We start from the raw sequence: 19640 nt of genomic DNA on the forward strand, positions 1-19640 counted from the left end.
TGTTACCATGTTGGAAGTATGTGTATTCCGTTATAAGAATGGAATGGGTGTAGGGCAGGGCTTTCTAATGTAAATGAACGGAGCTAGCAGAGATTATATTGAATGAGGTAACCAAGATCCAGAAAGACCATCTCATGGTCTCTTTTATCTACAGTTCCTATATCTACATCTCCTGAAGTGATCACATATCCTGAAGCAACTACAGAAATCAGGAAAGTAAAAGAAGACCATGGCAGGGGGCAGTATAGAGAGGGAAAGAGCAGGGCACAAGTCATTTGAATGAGGAGATGGCAAAGAGGAGGCTTTCATTGGTTGAGGGAAGCTAAATAACTCAAGGCTGTCCTTATTTTCTTTTATGGCTTTGTCTCCATAGCACTTATCTCCACATCAATATATTTTCAAACATGTATTTATTTACTCTTTATCTTTACTTATTAATATTCAAGCTCCTAAAGGGAATATACATGCATTGTTCATGAATGTACTAAATACACTTGACATGCAATAGATATTCAATTATTATTCTTAAATCAGTGAAATGAGCATTGATTTTCTTTCCTGAATTTGCCTCTTTTATTTCACGTACTCATCATTTATTAGGCACATAGTATATTGGGATTACAAAAATGAAGAAGATGGGCAGGGATCAACTGGCCTCAGACCCTTGGGCTCCCAGGCTGAGAGGCTGTGGAAGAGTTGTGGGGGGATGAGGGGGAGAAGCTCTGGGGGCGCCCCTAGGGGTTGATGGGAATCTTGGTTGAGGCAACTCACTTGGCTGGGTCATGGCTGGCTTGACTAGGTTGGCGGCCTCTCTGTGGCTGAAACATAGAGAAGTCCTCCAGCAGGAAATTAGACTGCGACTCATCTAGTTAAGGGCCCTCTCAATGGTTCTCCACTGCAGGCCTCAAAGACAAGAGGTAGTCCATGGTTTTAAAAGGTTTATTGTCATGGCAGAAAATGGATAAAGCTGTACCCCATGTTCTCAGGGTGGGCCTGAGGTTAAATACCTTTTGCAAGTAGGAGGAGGGTCTGGGAAGGAATGCTTATTGGGCTATGCCCTCTGGCCTTTAGGTAGCACATTAATATGGAGATCTCTTGAGGCTCTGTGGCCTGTAGTCACACCTTCTACCTGTGCTATGTGACACAAACTTCTCTTTGGGAGGGGCTGTAGAGGGCTGTCTTAAGTGAAAGGAACCAGGGCCCAGGAGCAAGGCCAAACAGCTACTGCCCCTTTAGGGTCTCTGGGGTTCAAGGCCTGCGCTCAACCAGGTACCCAGTTGCCTCTCAAAGCCCACTGCCTTACAAGGTGAGAGACACAAACACTGGCATCAGTAATTTAAAACACCAACAAGTGCAAGGATGTGGTCCATTGGTGGAGTGCCTGCCTGCCTAGCATTCATAAGGCCATGGATTCAATATTTATGAACCAAGTGTGGCAGCGCATTCCTATGCTCCCAAAACTGACGACTCAGGAGGCAGAGACAGGAGAATCAGAAATTCAAGGCTATCTTTAGCTTGAGAACCAGTTATAAAAAGAAAGTACATGCATCATGTCTTCATATGCATGTAAATAGGAAAGAAGTTATTGATTTTAGATAGGTACAGTAGGATGTTATTTTTTAAGGACTTCTTAAGTAGAATGTTCACCTGTGGACATAAGAAAAACACCACGTCAGGCAATGAGTACAGCCAACATTAATAAAGAAGCACAGAGGATATTGGAGCTTCAATCAGACAAATAACACCGCAACACTTGCTTTCTGTCTCCTGTACATGGTAAATGACAATTTTATTGGTTATTTTAAAACCTTAAGGTTTTTAGGAAGGCAGGGCTGTTTGAGGGATGTAGCAAGACACTACACCACATGATGGCCTCTCTGTCCTTCCTTTAAGATTCCTGGGATGGCTTACTAAGCAAGGAAAGGTTTGCAAAAGAGCTGTGATCAGTTCATATATAGATTGACCTACATGCTATTTTCTCTTTCTTTCTTTTCCCAGGCTCTTGGGTACCCTACCACAGTAACAGGAAATGGAAACTAAAATTCAGAAGCCACTGTGTAGCATGCAGCAGAGTTCAGAGTAACATTTAGGTTCTTGAGTGTCGCTGGAACTTTTCACGGCCAGATTTATCCATCTAGTAATGTAAGAAAGGCTTAGTTTTGAGTGAGAATGAACTGAAATAGCAGGCACAGAGTCCAATAAAGTAGATTGTTCTAGAAAACTTTCTATATATACTTACTTAATTCCTATGCCTCTGTTAACCTTCAGTCAACTAGACACTTTAATTCGGCCAGTGTTTATAAGGTCCTGTGTACTGTATGCACAGACTTTTGAGGATTATAAAACTGGACAGGGCACTATGCTTGTTTATTGAGCTATAGTGTGGCATATAAGGAACAAATAAATAAAAAGGCAAAAAGGGATGAGTGGTAACATCTTAGTATGTTCTATGTTAGATTGCAACATTGTTTACTCAACAAACACCTTGACTGTCTTTACTCTGATATTTTGTGATACACGGTCACTCATGAACTTTGAAATGCCATAAACTAAGAAATGTTGTAACTGTGAAACATAATTATCACTTTTTATTTTTTATTTACTATATTTTTAGTTTGGGGCAGAAATTTAGCTTCATACAATAAAAGTATTTAGAACTGTTTGGTAAAATCAAAAGACCACAGAAAGAAAAGATAACTAAATATTATCATGAACCTCAGGAAAAAGTTTATAGAAATGAAAATTTCATAGAATCTTAGAAAAGTAGGAATCTTTCTCCATTGGCAATTTCTTTTTTGTAGATTTTGGGTTTACCAAGGAAACTTAGGCTTTATATCTGAGTCAAGAAATTTTTATAATAATAAGGTCACTATAATTCAATCTAACCATTTCTGAAAAATAAGCTTCAAAAGAGCCAAAAATTAAAGATAAATCATATATATGGAATTACTGAGCATTGATTCCACTGATAGAAGTTGCTTTCTGTTCTGAAGAGCTAAGGTAAAGTTTCCCCGGTGACCCAGATATTGTAATGTTTTTGAATTAGTTGATTTCTAAATCTACATATGATAGATCAGAATGGAAATACTCCAGAACATCTTAAGGCCATACAATTGGTAGGAGGTAACATATAGGATCAGTATATGTTAAAATAGTTTTAAAAAAATCTAACAGAGGTCTAAGACAAAGATATTCTAGACTGATCATCCTCAAAACCTCAGTTGTCTTTCTGTGGTTTTAGTATATTCTGGAGACTCGTTCATGTGAGATGTGACCTTACCTAAATTACCTTTAATCCCATGATAGCAATGATTGTCCACTATGATAGTTTATGTATATCTATGTCTTAGTATGTCTTTAAGTAAGCATTCTACTAAGCTAGAGTATTTCACAATCATGAGTGAGCACATGAGACATTCTTTTCGTTTATATCTCACAGAAGATCAAGGAATATATGACACTATACAGCACTGGCACTGAGACTAAGGTCCATTCCCTTACTCCTAGACTGCTAGTAATTATATATTCCTTTCAGAGATAAAGAGAGCATCTTTCTTTAATTACCAATCTTACCATGGCCCAAGGCCACCTGGAGTGTTGACTAATCCAGTAATTGACTCAGAAACCTGCTGATCAAGCTATTTTATTATACAATAGTTTATTAATTGTGGCAGGCTAATTTTAGTTTTGAGAATAGCATCTGCTTGGTCAGGATGGTTTGAAGTCTTCATGATACTGAATAGCATCCCTTGGCATGTTGATGAAGAAAGTTTGAAGTGTCTTTACAACAAAAACTGATACATTTCAAGCTACAATGTTGTCTTAAGGCTTTATTGCTGTGAAGAGACACCATAATCATGATAACTCTTATAATGGAAAACATTTCATTGGAACTAGCTTACAGGTCAGAAGTTTAGTACAAAAAGGGCCACTAGGCCTAGCTTAAGCTTCTAAAACCTCAAAGCCCACCCCTCAGTGACACACTTCCTCCAGCAAGGCCACACCTACTCCAACAAGGCCATATCTTCAATAATGCCTCTTCTTATGAGTCTATGGTGAACATTTTCATTCACACCCCCACAAATACTGATACATTTAAATTAATTCTAAATGATTTTGAGGAAAATGTCAAAAGTAGAAGTTCAGACTCTAGATGGTTCTACACTTAAATACTATGTTTCAAATAACTCTCCCATCTGTGCATGTGTGTACAAGAGTGCATGTGTTGAGTAAGAGGGAAGATACGAGTGATCATGTTAGGAGAGAAGATAGCAAGCACACAATGCACAGCAAAACTTCAATGATTTACCTAAAGGTTAGTTGGCATGTGTCTTGAATGAAGAAGGTGAGAAATGGGCTGAGGTGAGAAAGCCAAGGAGAAGGAGGATCATACAGGGCTTTGGAATTTAACCTGAGAACAAGAAGCCATTGCTCAAGGAGCATGATGTGGTATTGTGTATATAACTTCCACTATTGTGAAGAGTAAGAATTAGAAGTCTATAGGGGATGTAACGAAAGCAGTATTGTAATTTTTCCATTTTAAGACTGAATTTCACTGTGTAGGTCAGGCTGTACTAGAACTTTAGATCTTTCTGCCTTAACCGCCTACATGCTGGAATTATAGGCATGTCTCACCACTGCTAGCTATGATACTCTTAATGCAGCCCAAAAAAGCATGTTGGTTATAATGGTTTAGGCAAGGTCATTGCCATTATTTGAAAAGACAGTAGATTTTAATTGGATGTACAGAATATAAGAGAAAGTGGAGTTAAAGATCCCGACAGCAGGCAGATGATGGAGTCATGTGTTTATAGGTGCATGCTAAAAGAGAAGCATGGTCTGGGACAGAATCAAACGTTCTGTTTGGGAAGGTTCAATGTGCATTCCATTATCCCACCCAAGCAGGATTTTCTACAGTATGATTTGTGTGGGGAGAGGGATGCAATGCATACATGGTGATATGTGTGCAAGTGGCACATGAATGTACATGTGTGGAATCCAGAGGTCAGGGGGTACATGTATGTGCATGCATGTAAAATCCAGAGATCAGTGTTGGATGTTTCCCTAAATTGTTCTCCAGCTTATGTACAGAGACAAAGTGTTTCACAGAACCTGAAGCTTGCTGATTCAGCTAGACCAGTGGGACATCAACCCCTAGAGGTTCTCTTGTCTTTGCTTCCTCAGTCCAGGAATGTTAGGTGCTTTCATTCTACACTTGGCTTTCGTACATGAGTGTTGGGGACCAAACTCAGGTCCCCATGCTTGCATAGCAAGCACTCCTGACTAAGGCATCTTCCCATCACCATAGATCATAACTTCTACATTGAATTGCTTTAAACAACAATTGGGTTGATGGAGAAGGAAGATAAGTTGACTCTAGAATAAGAATTGTCCTTGCCATATTGTGAAATGGCAATGTTGGAGGATATTTGGTCACTTTGGGAACTCGGAGATTGTGTTATTTACTAAAAAACCCTGTTTCTAGTTGTGTGGCTCAGTCCTTAACACACATCTTTAATCCCCCTGGCTGGAATACAGACACACCTTTAATCCTAAACAATGTAGGTAAAGTTAGTCTGTAGAGGGAAGCATCCAAGTTTGAAAGTGATGTCTAATCGAGTGGCAGACAAGGTGACAAATCAGAGAAAGATTTGACAGAATAGGATATACGCAACTCTTCCAAGAAGTGAGAGGAAAGGAAAGCTACTTGAGGGTCAGTCCAGAGATAGGAGGAGGCAATCTCACCAGGATAGTTATAGACAGATCAAAGAGAGAACAAACCAGACACAGATGAAGACAAAGTGAACCAGAGAATGAGAAGGAGCCAGAAGACTAGAATAGATTGCCAGAGTTAGTATGAGGTTAAGCAGACCATTTCAGGAGAAGCCAAGAGAAGTCAAATGGAATCAGTCAGCCTGGAGAGGAGTTTGAGCCAGAACAGCTGAGTTGAATCAGCCAGCCAGAGTTAGAAAGAATAAGAAAGGGTGAGCTTATTCAGCAGTAAGTCTCAGAGGCTGAAAACATTCTAGGCCTAAATTAGATTGTACAGAGGCTAGAAGCTTCCAGGACTAGGCCTAGGTTGCAGACAGAGGCAGTAAGCCTCCAGGGCATCAATTACAACTGGAGAATAAAAGATACTTTTACATGGTAATAAGGACAACCAGATTTTGTGAGAACTATTTGATTGTACTATATGGTAGTCAAGCAAAATAAAAAGAACAAAGTTTAGTGTGATAGTAAAATATCAACTGTAAAATTAAGCTTCTTCCCACATAAACACTGTAGCCTGATATGTGGTGAGTAGGACTACAATCACAACAAGGTTGTAGCACACTATGCCAAACAATAGAGACTTCACATCTAAATATTTGGCAGAACTACAGAGTTCCCTTCTTGGAAAGATAAGCATCACAATTTATCCATGACCTCAGGAAAGTCACAGGATAAGTGAAAGTTTTAATAATTTACTTTAGAGTAGTGTGGTTAGCGTCATCCTACATTTTCTATATTAATATTATTTTCTATATTTTCAAGGTAATTTATCACTTGATTGTCTGGAGTTTGAATTCTAGGTTCATGGAGGACAGACACTAGAAAGGCAAATAGGCTATCTGCTTTATAGTCTACCTTCTCATACTGACATCCTTTCTAGGGGATCCTGAAGAGTGGCAAGGAAAATGGGCTAGTCTGTCTGGTCAATGGCAAAAGTCAAGTTAAGATGAAAGAAACTGTATGTGGAAAGAAAACATCTGCAGAATGGAACTACCCTGCCCCTCCAACACATATCCCACATTTGCCAAGTTCACATCTGCCATTAGAACAGCAAGCTCTAAGACAAACCCCAGGCTGTAACATAGCCACCTTTCTATCCAGCTGGATAGCATTGGTTCGCCAGCATTTCAGAGACTCAGCATCATGCAAGATGACCTCTATGTTCTTTTCCAAGCCCAAATATCTAGAAACACTTGAATGTAAGAAATATCCTATAGTAGAACACATACTAAACAAGGGTAAGAGTTCATTGTTGAAGATTTCCAAAATCTTAACCGGTACCACTCAAAACTGCCCCCAGCTCCTTCCTATCTTGGTTAAATGCTACTTCTTCAGTGAGATCTCCCCTGACCATACTATCTAAATGTGGCACCTTTACATGCCTACAGCCACCAGCTATCTTCCCTTTCAATTTGTCCCCAGAGCACTTTCCACCTTTGAACACACCGAATCACTTATTTAAACTTTGGTCTCGCTGCCTAGATGCACTTTCCAACATACCCAAGCAGAGGTCCTTGTTTGCATCGTGTTATATGCCATGCACTCTAGGCTAGCATATAAAATCTACGAGGTACTCAGTTGTTAACATTGTTGAATGAATAAGTGAAGTCTGCATACAAACTTTAAAAAAAAAAGTATTTACTAACAAGTTTCTATCGTAAAATGAGCTGTGATCAACAATGAATCCATATCCTAGAACAATTTTTACTTACGGATGTATGTTTTAAATAGATACATCATCCAAATAATACAAAAACTGGGGAAAAATAAATGAACGAACACTGGCTCACTGAACCGAGTTAACCTTGTTCTCAAGAGAAAGTTCATTTGAGATTAGACAAGTTCAAAGTCTGTGAATCATAAAGCAATTGAAAAAAACTAAACAGGAAATGATGCTTTTTATGAGCCCTGCCAAGAGTGAAAAAGTAACTTTTAAAGATAACGTATTTATATCAGGGATTTCTTAGTGCTGATGTCTGAGGTAAAAGGTTTGCCTATAAACTAAGATAAGAAAGAAATAGACACATACTAGGTTTGCTACAACTGAATATTAATTGACTATCTAAGGAAAGTTGCTTTAGGCGTCTCCTGAGGGCAAATTTACTAAGGGTATAAGAAAACTATATTATTTATTTATCAAGATTTTTGTGACATGGGCCATCTCTGTGTCCAGGGTGACTTTGAGCTGTTTGGTTTTTTTGGTGATGTTGTTTTGTTTGTTTTTTGAATTTTGGGTTTTTTTTTTTTTGGTGTGTGTGGGGGAGGGACACACACACACACAGAGAGAGAGAGAGAGAGAGAGAGAGAGAGAGAGAGAGAGAGAGACAGACAGACAGACAGACAGAGACAGAGATTCTCTGTGTAGCCCTGGTTGTTCTGGAACTCACTCTGTAGATCAGGATAGCCTTGGACTCAAAAATTTGCATGCCTCTGGTTCCTGAGTGCTGGGATTACAGGCATCCACCACCACTGCCCAGCAAGCTTTGAACTCTTGATCTTGAGTTTACCTCATAAATACTACAAGTGTACACAACCAAGCTCATATTTCATTTCGAATTGAAACTCTTAATTAAATTACTCACTAGTATATTAACAAAGGTAACAAGACAAATACCCCACCCGAGAATGTAACCATGCAGGTACTGAACAGCTGCTTCTTCATCAAAGAGTTATTTTTAAAAAGGGGAATTTGAGTTTCAAGAAAAATGATTTTTCCAGTGTTGAATAAATATAACTTACACAGTCTCTTGTCAGTTGCCCAAACTACTCTGGAAACTAATATGTGAGGATCAATGGAACCAAGGAGTTTGACATTGAAAGACCAGAGAGCCTTGAATTCAGGGGCATCATATTTACTTCCAGTGTCTTTCAGGGCCCCTTTCAGGCAATACTGAGTCTCTACATTTTACTCTTTTCTTGCTGTCTATTGGTCATCTTTATTAGGAAGTGTACAATAGCACATACTTTATACTGGCCATTTTTTAAAACTTGCCCTATTTGTTCCTCAGAGATATAGATCCTTTACTGTCTCTGGTTTTTACAATGTTGAAGTCTATGCATTGAGAGAGTGAGTAACTTTTCCAGCAGTAAGTAATGAAATTGGATTAGGCCTTCCTTAGCCCACTTCATTCTCATCCCTCCCCACCCCCGCTGCAAAAAAAAAAAGTAAAAACCTTAGTCCCTTAGTCCCTTATTCTCTCTTCTGTCAGTCACTTAAAAGAGGGTTTAGAAGACAGTGCCTCCTGGGGTTGGGGATGGGGGCTGGAGATTCTAATGGAGTTTGAAGGATAATAGTAGAGGATGGTGGAGAAGATGCTTGGTGGTGGGAGAGTCCCCAGAGCTCCCTAAGGATGGTGTAGGCAGGTGACCTACTAGTTCAGCTTTAGTAAGCTGTCGATAGGACTACACACCCTTAGCACATGGTATTTTTTTTCCTGAGACAGGGTTCTCTGTCCTGGAATTCACTCTATAGACCAGGCTGGCCTCAAACTCAGAAATCCGTCTGCCTCTGCCTCCCAAGTGCTGGGATTAAGGGCGTGTGCCACCACTGCCTGGTGCACATGGTATTTTTAAAAAGATATGTGTTCTTTACATAAGGCACAGATAATAAAAGAAAACCCATTCTCATATAAAATACTAATAAGTATCAAATTAAAAGTAAAGCTAATTTGGAATAGGCGAAGGGTAGAAATCATTCCTGCCTAGAATGTGTTAATAAATCACTTAATTTTAAATTAAATTCTTTGTTATTGCCATTTTACCCGAGCTTCGATTATTGAACTATAGGTTAAATGATAGCAGAACAGCCTGTTTGAAAATTACCAAATTCAAAAAGTTAGGTTTTTTAAGTAAAAAAAAATACATTTATTTATTTGTTTGTATGAGTTCATACAAAGGTCAGAGGACAACATGGGAGAGTCTCTTCCATCACGTGTGTCCTGAGAAATCAACTTACTTTGTCAGCCTTGATGGAAAGTACCTTTATGCAGTGAGAAATCTTGCCAACCCAAGAGCTGGGAGTTTTCTAATGTAGGGTTTAAAAGGCAATCTGGTGGTGTAATCTACCTGAGCTTGGTATAGTCATTCAATGTCCTTGCCATATGTCCTTCACACATAAAATTCAGTTATGCATAAATGGGTGGATGCTGTAATACTGTGGCTTTTTTATTGTCAGCACAAGTGAATCATTTGATTTGCACTGATCCTGTTATAGTTTTTCTCAGCCTCAAGTCAAATAAGTTCATCAAGGTGTTTCTCTTTTAGGATGTATTACATTTGGATTTATAGTAGGTAAAATATATACTATTTATAGTATATAGATGCGTTAGAAATAGAGAAAATTCTTATAGGAATCATGGAAAGAGACACAATTCACAAGAAGGTTGTAAGAAGAAGAGCTGGAATGATTAGAGATCTTAGGAGAAAGCATGTTAGCTTTACATCACTGTGACAAAATATCTCAGAGAAACAAAATCAAAGAAGAAAAGGTTAGGCTGAGGGAAATAGAGCATCATGGCTGGGACCAGGTGGCAAAGCACCCTTGCTCATGCCTTGGCAGACGCAGTGGAAGGAGACCAGGGCAAGACCTAATTTCTCAGGACAGACCCCCAAACTCCCCTTGATTTAAATCCTACCTTCTAAAATTCAGTTAAATCCCAATAGTCCACCACAGTAGGAACCCTTCAGTGGACCCATCCATTGATTAGGTCAGAGCCCCATGACCCAAACACTTCCCTAAAGCCCAACCGCTAAATCCTACTGCATCGAGTCTAAGTCTTCAAAACTGAGAGATTTACATGTAGAAAAACAGAGAAACAGAGTGCCAACAGCAACAACAACAGCACCCGAGAGGTGCAGTGATTAGTTGAAATGAATTGAGCATGGATGTATGGGGGACATGGTTTAAAGAAGAGAGGTAAAAAGTCAGTAGAAAGAAATACTATGTTACAATCCTTAATACCAAGTAAATTATTAGATGTGATATAGTTAGTGGCAGGGGTCCATTGTAGCTTTTCTCATGTTGAATCCTAAGATGAAGTCTCATGAGACTAGAAAAGGTAGGGAGTAATGTACTATAGTCATAGTCTGCAGTGTAGGGTGGTTATGGGTAAAGGTATGATCGTACGTGCCTGTAATCCACACATTCCAGAGACTAAGATTGGAATACTGACAGCTCACAACCAATTTGGAAATATATATCGAGACACTCCTTATCAACCCACCCCCCCCACTCCCCAAAAAAGAAGGAAGGAAAGAATAAAAGGGGGGTAGTTATGAAGACACTTTCAAGTCCTGGGTCTGATGCTTACCTGCTGTGTGGCATTTGACAAACAATGTAGACCTGTTTCCTTTGTTGGGACTAAGAAAAACAAAAATAGTAACAACCTTATCAGTTCCTGTGGGGATTAAATGAGTGTATCCTTTTGAAGTGCTTGGTACAGTTTCTCATATATGACCAGTGCTTAAGAAATGCTATTTAGTATTGTTCCTTCAAGTGTGTATGGAACCAAATATAGGAGAGATGAGATCTCTAGAGTTGGAAGAGTAGGTGCTGTACATGAGCACAGCCAAATAGAAAAGAGAATGCCCCCCAAAACTAGTGACTTATTAGAAAGTCTGTAACAGTATTAGTTTTTTTTGTTTTTGTTTTTTTAAAATCAATTACACGTCTCCTCCTGAAAGAGTCAAAACAAGGACATTTTTGGGTAAAAGGTAGAAAAACTATGGTCTTGAAATCTATCAAAGGAAGAAGATACACTTTCACACTCTGCAGAAGGAATGAAAGGATTTCCTTTTTCCTCAATACTTGCAGCAAGTCCAGAGACATAGATGTAAGTCAGATACTGCAAATTAGAGGTTACAAACTAGCTCTGCTGTACAAGAGAATGAAACACTTGGAGGAGTTAAAACTGATCTGTGAATCTGAACTGGAAAGTCTGCAGTTACTTCTGGTCAGTTTGAAGAAAATCTCAGGAAGAATATAAAATGTAAACACAGAAAGGAATAGCCATTAAAGTAATGTGTTAAAGTTATGCTTAATAATCCCAGTTGAACTGTAAGAATTTCAAATGCCCTTGAAGAACATGGACATTGGTTTGAGTATTTTTAAATACCATTTTTACACTGAAATACTCAATTTTATATACTGGAAATTGTCCTCTTTCTGGTTTGTTCTGTTTAATAAAAGAGATAAGCCAATATACCTCAGGAACTGTGAAATATACTGAAGAAGCGCTCCTGCATGGAGGTTCTCTTATCGTTTTCAAGAGCGCTTCAGAGAAGAGAAACTTACTGACAGGCAGAGTCTGTACCCATGGTTTAATTGGCTATTAGATGTTATGAATAGAGTGCGTCCTTTAACTTTGCCATATATAGAGAGCCAAGCACAGATCTACAAACACACAACTCTTTATACAGACATGTGCGTGGCCATGTGGAGATGCGACTCTTATGAGCGTGTCTCTGACGATTCGGGGATGTGAGTTTGTCTAATTGACCTTTGTGAGGGGAAACCAGACTGCACATTTCGTCTACAAATCCAACCTGTTTCGCAATTTCGCCAGCAATAATATTTGAGTCAAGCTGGGCCGGGAGCTGGTTAACCTCCTGGTCATTCCTCACTGGCTGGGCGGGACTGCGCCTGGGCGTAGGTTGAGCACACTAAGTTTACTCTCCTGTCCTCAGGAAGCCAGCGCGCAGTCCAGCAGCGGTTTCCAGGAGCTGACTCCATCTTCAGAGGCTCTGCTCAACTCAGAGCCGCTGCTTCTTCCAAAGCCTACATCTTGGCGGACTTTGCAGAGGAAACTTGGGGGTAGAGACACGTGAGGTAGGCATTTCCTAGGAAGGGTGGGATGCTCCGGATACCTGAGCCTGGTCCGGGTGGTAGGGTCCTCGTGAGTCCGTGGGCAACAAGTAGCGACAGCCCCAAGTCGCACCAGGAGCTCCCGCAGCAGCCCCCAGGCCGGTGTTTTCTGCTCTAGCCCCGCGCTTGGATCCCGCTCCGCGGCTGGGCAGCAGGCCGCCTGTGGAGGAGCGCGCCGGGGCGGAGGGGACCCAGCAGGGCAGGGTGGCCCGATCCAGAGTTGAGAACCCGGTCCACGGGGGTGACACAGCTCCCCGGGATTCCCTGGGGTGAGTTACCTCCAGGCCCGGCCCAGGAGCATCAGGGCGGGGCTCCTCCTAGTCGCTGGGCTCTGCAGGACAGTGAGCTCTGCCTAGGCTCTGGTTCTGCGTTTGGTTAATGAGCTGTTTTTTCTCCCTAGGTGGTGATGGAACTTGACGAACACCTTTATGAAAGCACAGACGAGAACTTCTCAAAGATGGGCAAAAAGAGGTAGTCAGATTGTTTCACTTTCGTACTTTACAAGTCTTGTACATTCGGGCCAATTAGTTTGTAGCCTCCAGCACTGTACTAAATGATTAGTGGGTGTTATTTCAGCCTTCAGAAACACAAACCAGCCTGTGGAAGGAACTCCTCTGCTTGGAGCAGTCCTGCAGATGTGTGTGACAGATCGATGCTTCTGTTCAGTCTCTAGACCGGCCATTGCTCACATCCTTTTAGTTTTATGACTTCAGCTTTATGAGAACTGTTGATCGCTCAGGCAGCCGAGCCGTATGCTGCTTGGGCTCTCGCTGTGGCCCATTATCTTGTTTTTAATAAAGCAACCATAGATAATCATGATTGTGGAAGAAGGAAAAGAAGTCCAAATTATATTTTTGGTTAGCTCTCAATGACTATTTCTATATAAAAAAGGTTGTATTGCCACAGAAAGAAGCCACATCTTATATTCGAATCTCTGTAAAGGCTAGTGAATAGAACTTCAGTGGTGGGGAGAGGTAAGAATGTTGAAAGGAACCTACTTAAAGGTTATCACAGGCAATCTTCAGCCCCCATCATGCCCTTATTATCAGCCTACCTCTATGTCTGTGACCTGACATTCCTGTGACTCTTTTAAGTCTTTGAGGCTGTATTAAGCAAATAGATCACAAGCTTTTGTTAACCGACAAGTTAAGAATGTCATCAGATAGTGTCTGAGGCCGCAAGCAGAGGTAACTTACTTACTTATGAACCCACCAAACATGTCAGAGTGTGCTGACTTATGACATTAGAATTCATTTCAGTCCATCAAAAGGGAGAGGAGAAATTCGCTCTCCAAGCAACAGGTCTGGTTTCTAAATACCATTGCTCGTGAAATGCCACCATCTGTGCTCAGTTCGAAGGAGATACAACCATGGGACCCCTTTGCCAGTGTCACAACACTGTGTCAGAAAAGCCAGTGTCACAACAAAAGGGGGATTTCTAAATTATGATAGTAAAGAAACATAACCAGCAAATGTGTTATGTGAGCTCCATCTAACTCAGAGTTCAGTAAAGAAAAAAAAAGCAAAAACAAAAAAACAACAGAAAGCACACTTGGGAACTCTGTGGGATGAGTTTTAAATAATCTCAACATTGAGGTTATGTTTCTTAGATTTGATAATGATAGTGGAATATACGAATACTATAATATTTCCAGTTTAATAGTTTGGCAGAATCTTAACAATTGATACTATGTACTGTTTGCATGGATAAATACTGTCAAATGTCATAATTTATATTTCTAGGTGAATTATATACTAATCCTTACATTTTCCTACTATTTCATATTTCAGTAATAAAAACTTTCTATAACAAAGGAAGACACATTGTGGAGGGAAGGTAGCCTAATTTTGCCTTTAAAAAAATCATTTCAAGAACTGTGTCCATCACAGACACTTAGACATTTGAGTAAGTGTGAAGCTATGTGGAAGGGAATGGTAGTGTCCAGTCCTGCACAAATCTTCATTTTGGTACTGGCATGCTATCATTCCCTACAGATTTTAATTCAAACAGGTTTTTTTTTTTTTTCTGTAAGAATTGCTCGTCACCACTGGTTTTAGGCTATTGTCAATACTCATGTTTTATAACATAAGGATCATAGTGAAGGATTTAGTTTGGTTGACAGGCAATGCTGGAATAATAATACTCCCTGGACTATATGAATCTGCGTACATTTTTTTTGTAAAAATGATTTGTCGAGTTTGTTTGTTTTATGGTACTGCAGTTCAAAACCAAGGCCCTGAGCTCTATATAAGTGTTCCAAAGTGATGTCTGAGAATGTATCTTGCAGTTTGGAGGTTATTCCTATAACTCGGAGTTTAAGACTTGGGTTTTGTCCCAGCTGTGGGACTTCACTCTTCTGCAGTTTTCTCCTCCCTGAAAGAAAGATGCAGTTTGCCTTCCTCGGAATTGTTTACAAATTGTGTGAGGAACGCTTACTTAGTGCCTGCGATCTTTTTATAACATCTCCAAGTAGCACCAGTTTTAGAGAATGGAAAAGAACTTCGAAGTAAAATTCTGCCATTTATAGTTATTTCTCTCTTCACATCCTGCTCTCTGGGATACTGACTGGTCCTTTACTGGGATAGGGTGGAACCAAACATGAAGATATTGCTGTATAGTCTGTCCCGTGTCCATCTAACATCAAGCCAAATATAAAAAAAAAAGCACTGACAGTTTTCTTTAGAAAGCTTTTTATTAGCATGGAGAAGATGTTTCTGTCTGTAAAAGGCATAAGCATTTGAGTGCTAGCCACACACACAAAAAAATACATTTAAAAAGCCAGACATGCCATCTGTGCCTAGGATACTAAGGGTTGATGACCCACAAGTCTAGCCATTTGAGCAAGATCCAAATTCAGTGAGCATCTGAAAAGAATAAAGCAGAGAGTGATTGTGACAGCTACTGAATGTTGATTTACTTTAATGTTATTTAGTCAGAAGAAGGAAGAAGACAAATATACTTTCTGAACTTAAAAATACTTGTAAACATATGGCTTTTCTTTTCTAACAGTGTTTATACACAAAGAAATAAGACTCATTATGGTTAGTTTGCTTTTACATCCTAGGTGGCTGTTGCACGGAGTGAAAATGGGCTAGTGTGACATTTGAATCTGGGTTCAAAATGAGAGCTGACCCCTTGTGTCTAAGGACAGCTTTCTGACTGCTTACAGAGCATCTTTTCTCCATTGTATTTCTTTCTGTAATGGTTCACTTAGTGCTGCAGATATCCTTTCTCAATTAGATTTCCTTACAGGGTGATTTAATTACTCGGTTTCTTAGGCTAGTTGTATTCAGCATCTGATCATCGCTGAGTTTTATTAGGAAAGGGAATGATTCAGAATAATATTCAGTCTACAGATACGACATATATTGCTACAATGACTTAGATAATAGTCAAAATGACCAATCTTAAAAGCATAAATTATTTCATAATTAGAATAAAATCCAAAACATCCTTTTTGGAGTGTTTTTTCCTCATTGTAAAGAAGTGTGTGTCTGTGTGTGTAAGGAAAATTAAGACAGATATTTTTAATATCTAAGGTACAAGGAATATAAAATATCCCAGTTCTCATTGATAACCAGATAAGTAGATTTCTAAGATATATTTAAGCCATATAAATGTCATATCATTATGCTTTCATTGACTAATATAGACATGGATTTTGTCTTGTCATTTAACAAACTCTCTGTAAATTGATTTAGCAATTGTAAGACTTTGTATAAGGTTTTTAAAGTTTCATGTAATTATTCTGTTCTATTTTAAGTAAAAAGGAGAAGAAAGAAAAGAAACCAGCAGTCAGTGTGCTTACAATGGTGAGTTTTTAATGTACTACCTTCTGATGTCAATCCTTCTGTCCCCTAGAAAAGAGATAATTCATCTAGAACAATATTTTCTTAGAGACTTAGGGAGATAAAGATAACTGATTAGAGTTCTCCTATTTTCAAAGAAAGGTGGCTTATTATTTGACAAGTGAGTTGTGATTTAGCAGACACCCCTTCCTGCCTAGATTTCTATATTATTCTTATGAGGTACATCTTTGATCTATGGCCTCCATAGGCATCTTTCCTTGTAATGTTCTTTGCCATCTAGCTTTGAGAGATGGGTATATTGTATGACATTTTTAATGCCCCTTAACATCCTGATGGGGTCAAAGTTCCAAGTACTTAGTATAATAAAAGGTAGCAATGGATTATTTATTATTGTGATTTAGTATATGCCATTATTCTTCTGTGCTGAATAGCTGAAAATGTAGAGCTTGAAAGAATTACATAACCATTTAGTTTTCTGGTTGCAGGCTGACTGTTCGGAAGCTTTTCTTTAAACTCACTTGGAATATAATAGGAATTTTATAGGCGTGGCTATTTTTTAATGATTTCTATTTCCTCGAACACTTCCTCTTTTCTCAAACAATTGAGTCCGGCTTTTTATAATCCACTCTTTCCACACTGGTCATGTTATGAAGTGCGGAGGACAGGAGGAGTGCCATGTAAAATGCATCTTTGTACGTTCATTATAAAGTTAGATCTAGGTAGGAAAAATAGTTTCCTGACTTGCAGTGAGGACTCTGGTTATCTTGTGTCATCTGCATCTTCTTCTGATAATGTTTATTCTTGCTATGGTTCCTTCATTACTTGTCTCCACTCTTCTTCTTGACCTTGTCATTATTGTTGGTGGTGGTTTTACTTTGAAAAAGAAGCTTATGTATCTTGGCCTCTAATTCCCTGTGTACTTGACAGGGACCTTGATTTCCTGATCCTCCTGTGTCTACCTCCAGAGTGCTGGCAGTGCCAGCCTGCTGCACAGGTCATCACAGTCAGAATTCTTTTTATTTTAGATTTTATTCTTCTTTTTAAAGAGTTCACTCTTAGACTCTTGCATGAGAAGAAAACTTACTATGTTAGAATTGAATTTTTTCTTCAAATTTAATTTATGCAGTTACCTTAATACAAACATAGTTCTGTCTTATTGTTTAGGTTATTGTTGTTTTCCTGTTTGGTTTGGTTTGATGCCAGAGGTCTACTCAGGGCTCTTGTGCTCAGAATACCAGAAGATTGCATCTTTATCTCTGTGCTTTACTGATTGTTTCTAGGTAATAATTTCTTAGAGACTCGAGGATTATTTTATGTTTCAGGAAATATACCCTAACTACTATGCAAAGTTACTTCAGTCGATGCTCAATTCGAGCCATACCAGAGAGGGGGGGAGGAAGGGAGAGAGAGAAAGGGAGAGAGAGACAGACAGAGACAGAGGACAGAGACAGAGAGAGACAGAGACAGAGAGAGACAGAGACAGAAAGAGACAGAGACAGAGAGAGACAGAGAAAGAGACACAGAGAGAGACACAGAGAGAGGACAGAGACAGACATACACACAAATTAAAGTTTGAATGTGAAGTAGTGATAACCTCACACGTATAACAATATACACTAGACATTGTTATAATTACTTCCCACACAAACTCATTTAATCCTTAAGCTTTATTTTGAGGGAGATACTATTATTACAGGTTTACAGAAGAAACAGGGCAAGTATCTTCTTGCCCCCAAATACCTACTAAGGTGAGAATAAATGAAATGTATTTAAGTCTTTTGACTAAGTGCTGTAGTTCTTAAGTGTTGTTCTAGTTACACTGATGAAAAGCTGTGTGTGGAGGAATGGGTCCATTTCATACTGCAGGTTATAGTCTACCTATGGGGAAGACATGGAAGGAGCTTAAAGCAGAAGTATGCTGGAAAGGCTCTGAGAGCCTCCTTCTAGGCTCACATACTTTTCTTATACAGGCCAAACCCACCTCTCCAGGGATGCTATTTCCCACAGTGCGATGAGTCTTCCTACATCAATTACTAATCAAGAAATTGCCCTACACATAGGCTCATAGGCCAATCTGATGGAGGCAGCTGTTCAATTATGATTCCTTCCTCAGATATGTCAAGTTGACAACCAAAATTAGCCAATATAGGTGTCTTTCTCTTGTCCCAAAGAGCTGATATGGAAAACTGGACCATAACCTCTACATAAAACGTATAAACACAGAGATATAGTCAGAAGGTTTTAGGGTAAATTCTAATACTATTGCAATGCTTTTGAATACCTTCTGGATAAGAGTAAAACATGTGTATTAGGGGTTTCAAAGAACTCTGAGACTAATGACTTACTAGGGGAACCCAGAACTCAGGATGTTTCCATAGTCACACCTAAGATTGACTTTATTCAATTAGCAATAATAATTCTCAGATAAACCTCATTGGCTATGACAACAGCTCTCTGAAATGCTGCACCTAAGTTTTATTTTAGCAATAGGACAAAAACAAAGTCAGTAATGGCGAAAGTCACATGGAGTGAGGTTCAGAAGAGATGGGACACAAGCTCCCAGAGTTACCTGTTCAAAACATCCATCTCCCCACCCCCACCCCCACCCCCATACTTGTACCCCCCACGTACCCCCCACCCCAGCAAGGAGATGCAAGTTGTAACAACAGATTCAAAATGATGCTCGCCTGTGGAGAGCTTTAGTCACAGAGCCAAGATTCTCACTGGCAACTGATCATTAAGGAACTCCTACCCAGCTGGTACCAAAATTGTAGATTCATTCATTCAGTATATTTCACACTGCAAAGTGGTCACATTTACCAGTTACAATTTACCAGTTACAATTTACCAGTTACAACCAACCAACTAAGTGATTCTCTCTAAACATTTCTGGATTCTTTCTGCTCCCAAAGTTCACTTATGTTTACTAGGGAACCTTAGCTGTCTTGAGGAAATGGTTACAAAGCAAACAACTCATGCACATTTTTATGCTAGTTTTCTTTTTGTGTCAGGCCTCATTTTAGTTTAGAAACTCAAATGTAGGATAAACTCAAAATGAAGTGGGGGAAGCTGGACAGCGGAAGTAAAAGCAGGAAACGTGCAAATTGTTTGTGATTCCTTTAAAAAGAACTCCTCAAAGTTCACACGCCCTGTTAGCAATTTTATGCAGATTTAACCCTGCACTATCTACATTATGC

At 39.4% G+C, this 19640-nt stretch overlaps 1 protein-coding gene across 2 annotated transcripts in view; it reads left to right on the top strand.

Moving 5' to 3' along the window:
* Positions 1-19640, top strand: part of Abcb1 (ATP binding cassette subfamily B member 1) — a 144806-nt gene that overhangs the window by 60513 nt on the left and 64653 nt on the right. The window contains exons 1-4 of one of the 2 annotated variants that reach the window (XM_028776059.1): positions 12180-12250; positions 12457-12598; positions 13035-13105; positions 16398-16446. In XM_028776059.1, coding sequence (XP_028631892.1) covers positions 13041-13105; positions 16398-16446 — 114 coding nt within the window. In that variant the 5' untranslated portion in view covers positions 12180-12250; positions 12457-12598; positions 13035-13040. Of the gene's footprint in view, positions 1-12179; positions 12251-12456; positions 12599-13034; positions 13106-16397; positions 16447-19640 lie in introns of those variants that run through there. The other variant, XM_028776061.1, reaches the window with a different exon arrangement.

This window comes from Grammomys surdaster, unplaced genomic scaffold, assembly GCF_004785775.1.
Source record: "Grammomys surdaster isolate TR1022 unplaced genomic scaffold, NIH_TR_1.0 264, whole genome shotgun sequence".
NCBI lineage: Eukaryota > Metazoa > Chordata > Mammalia > Rodentia > Muridae > Grammomys > Grammomys surdaster.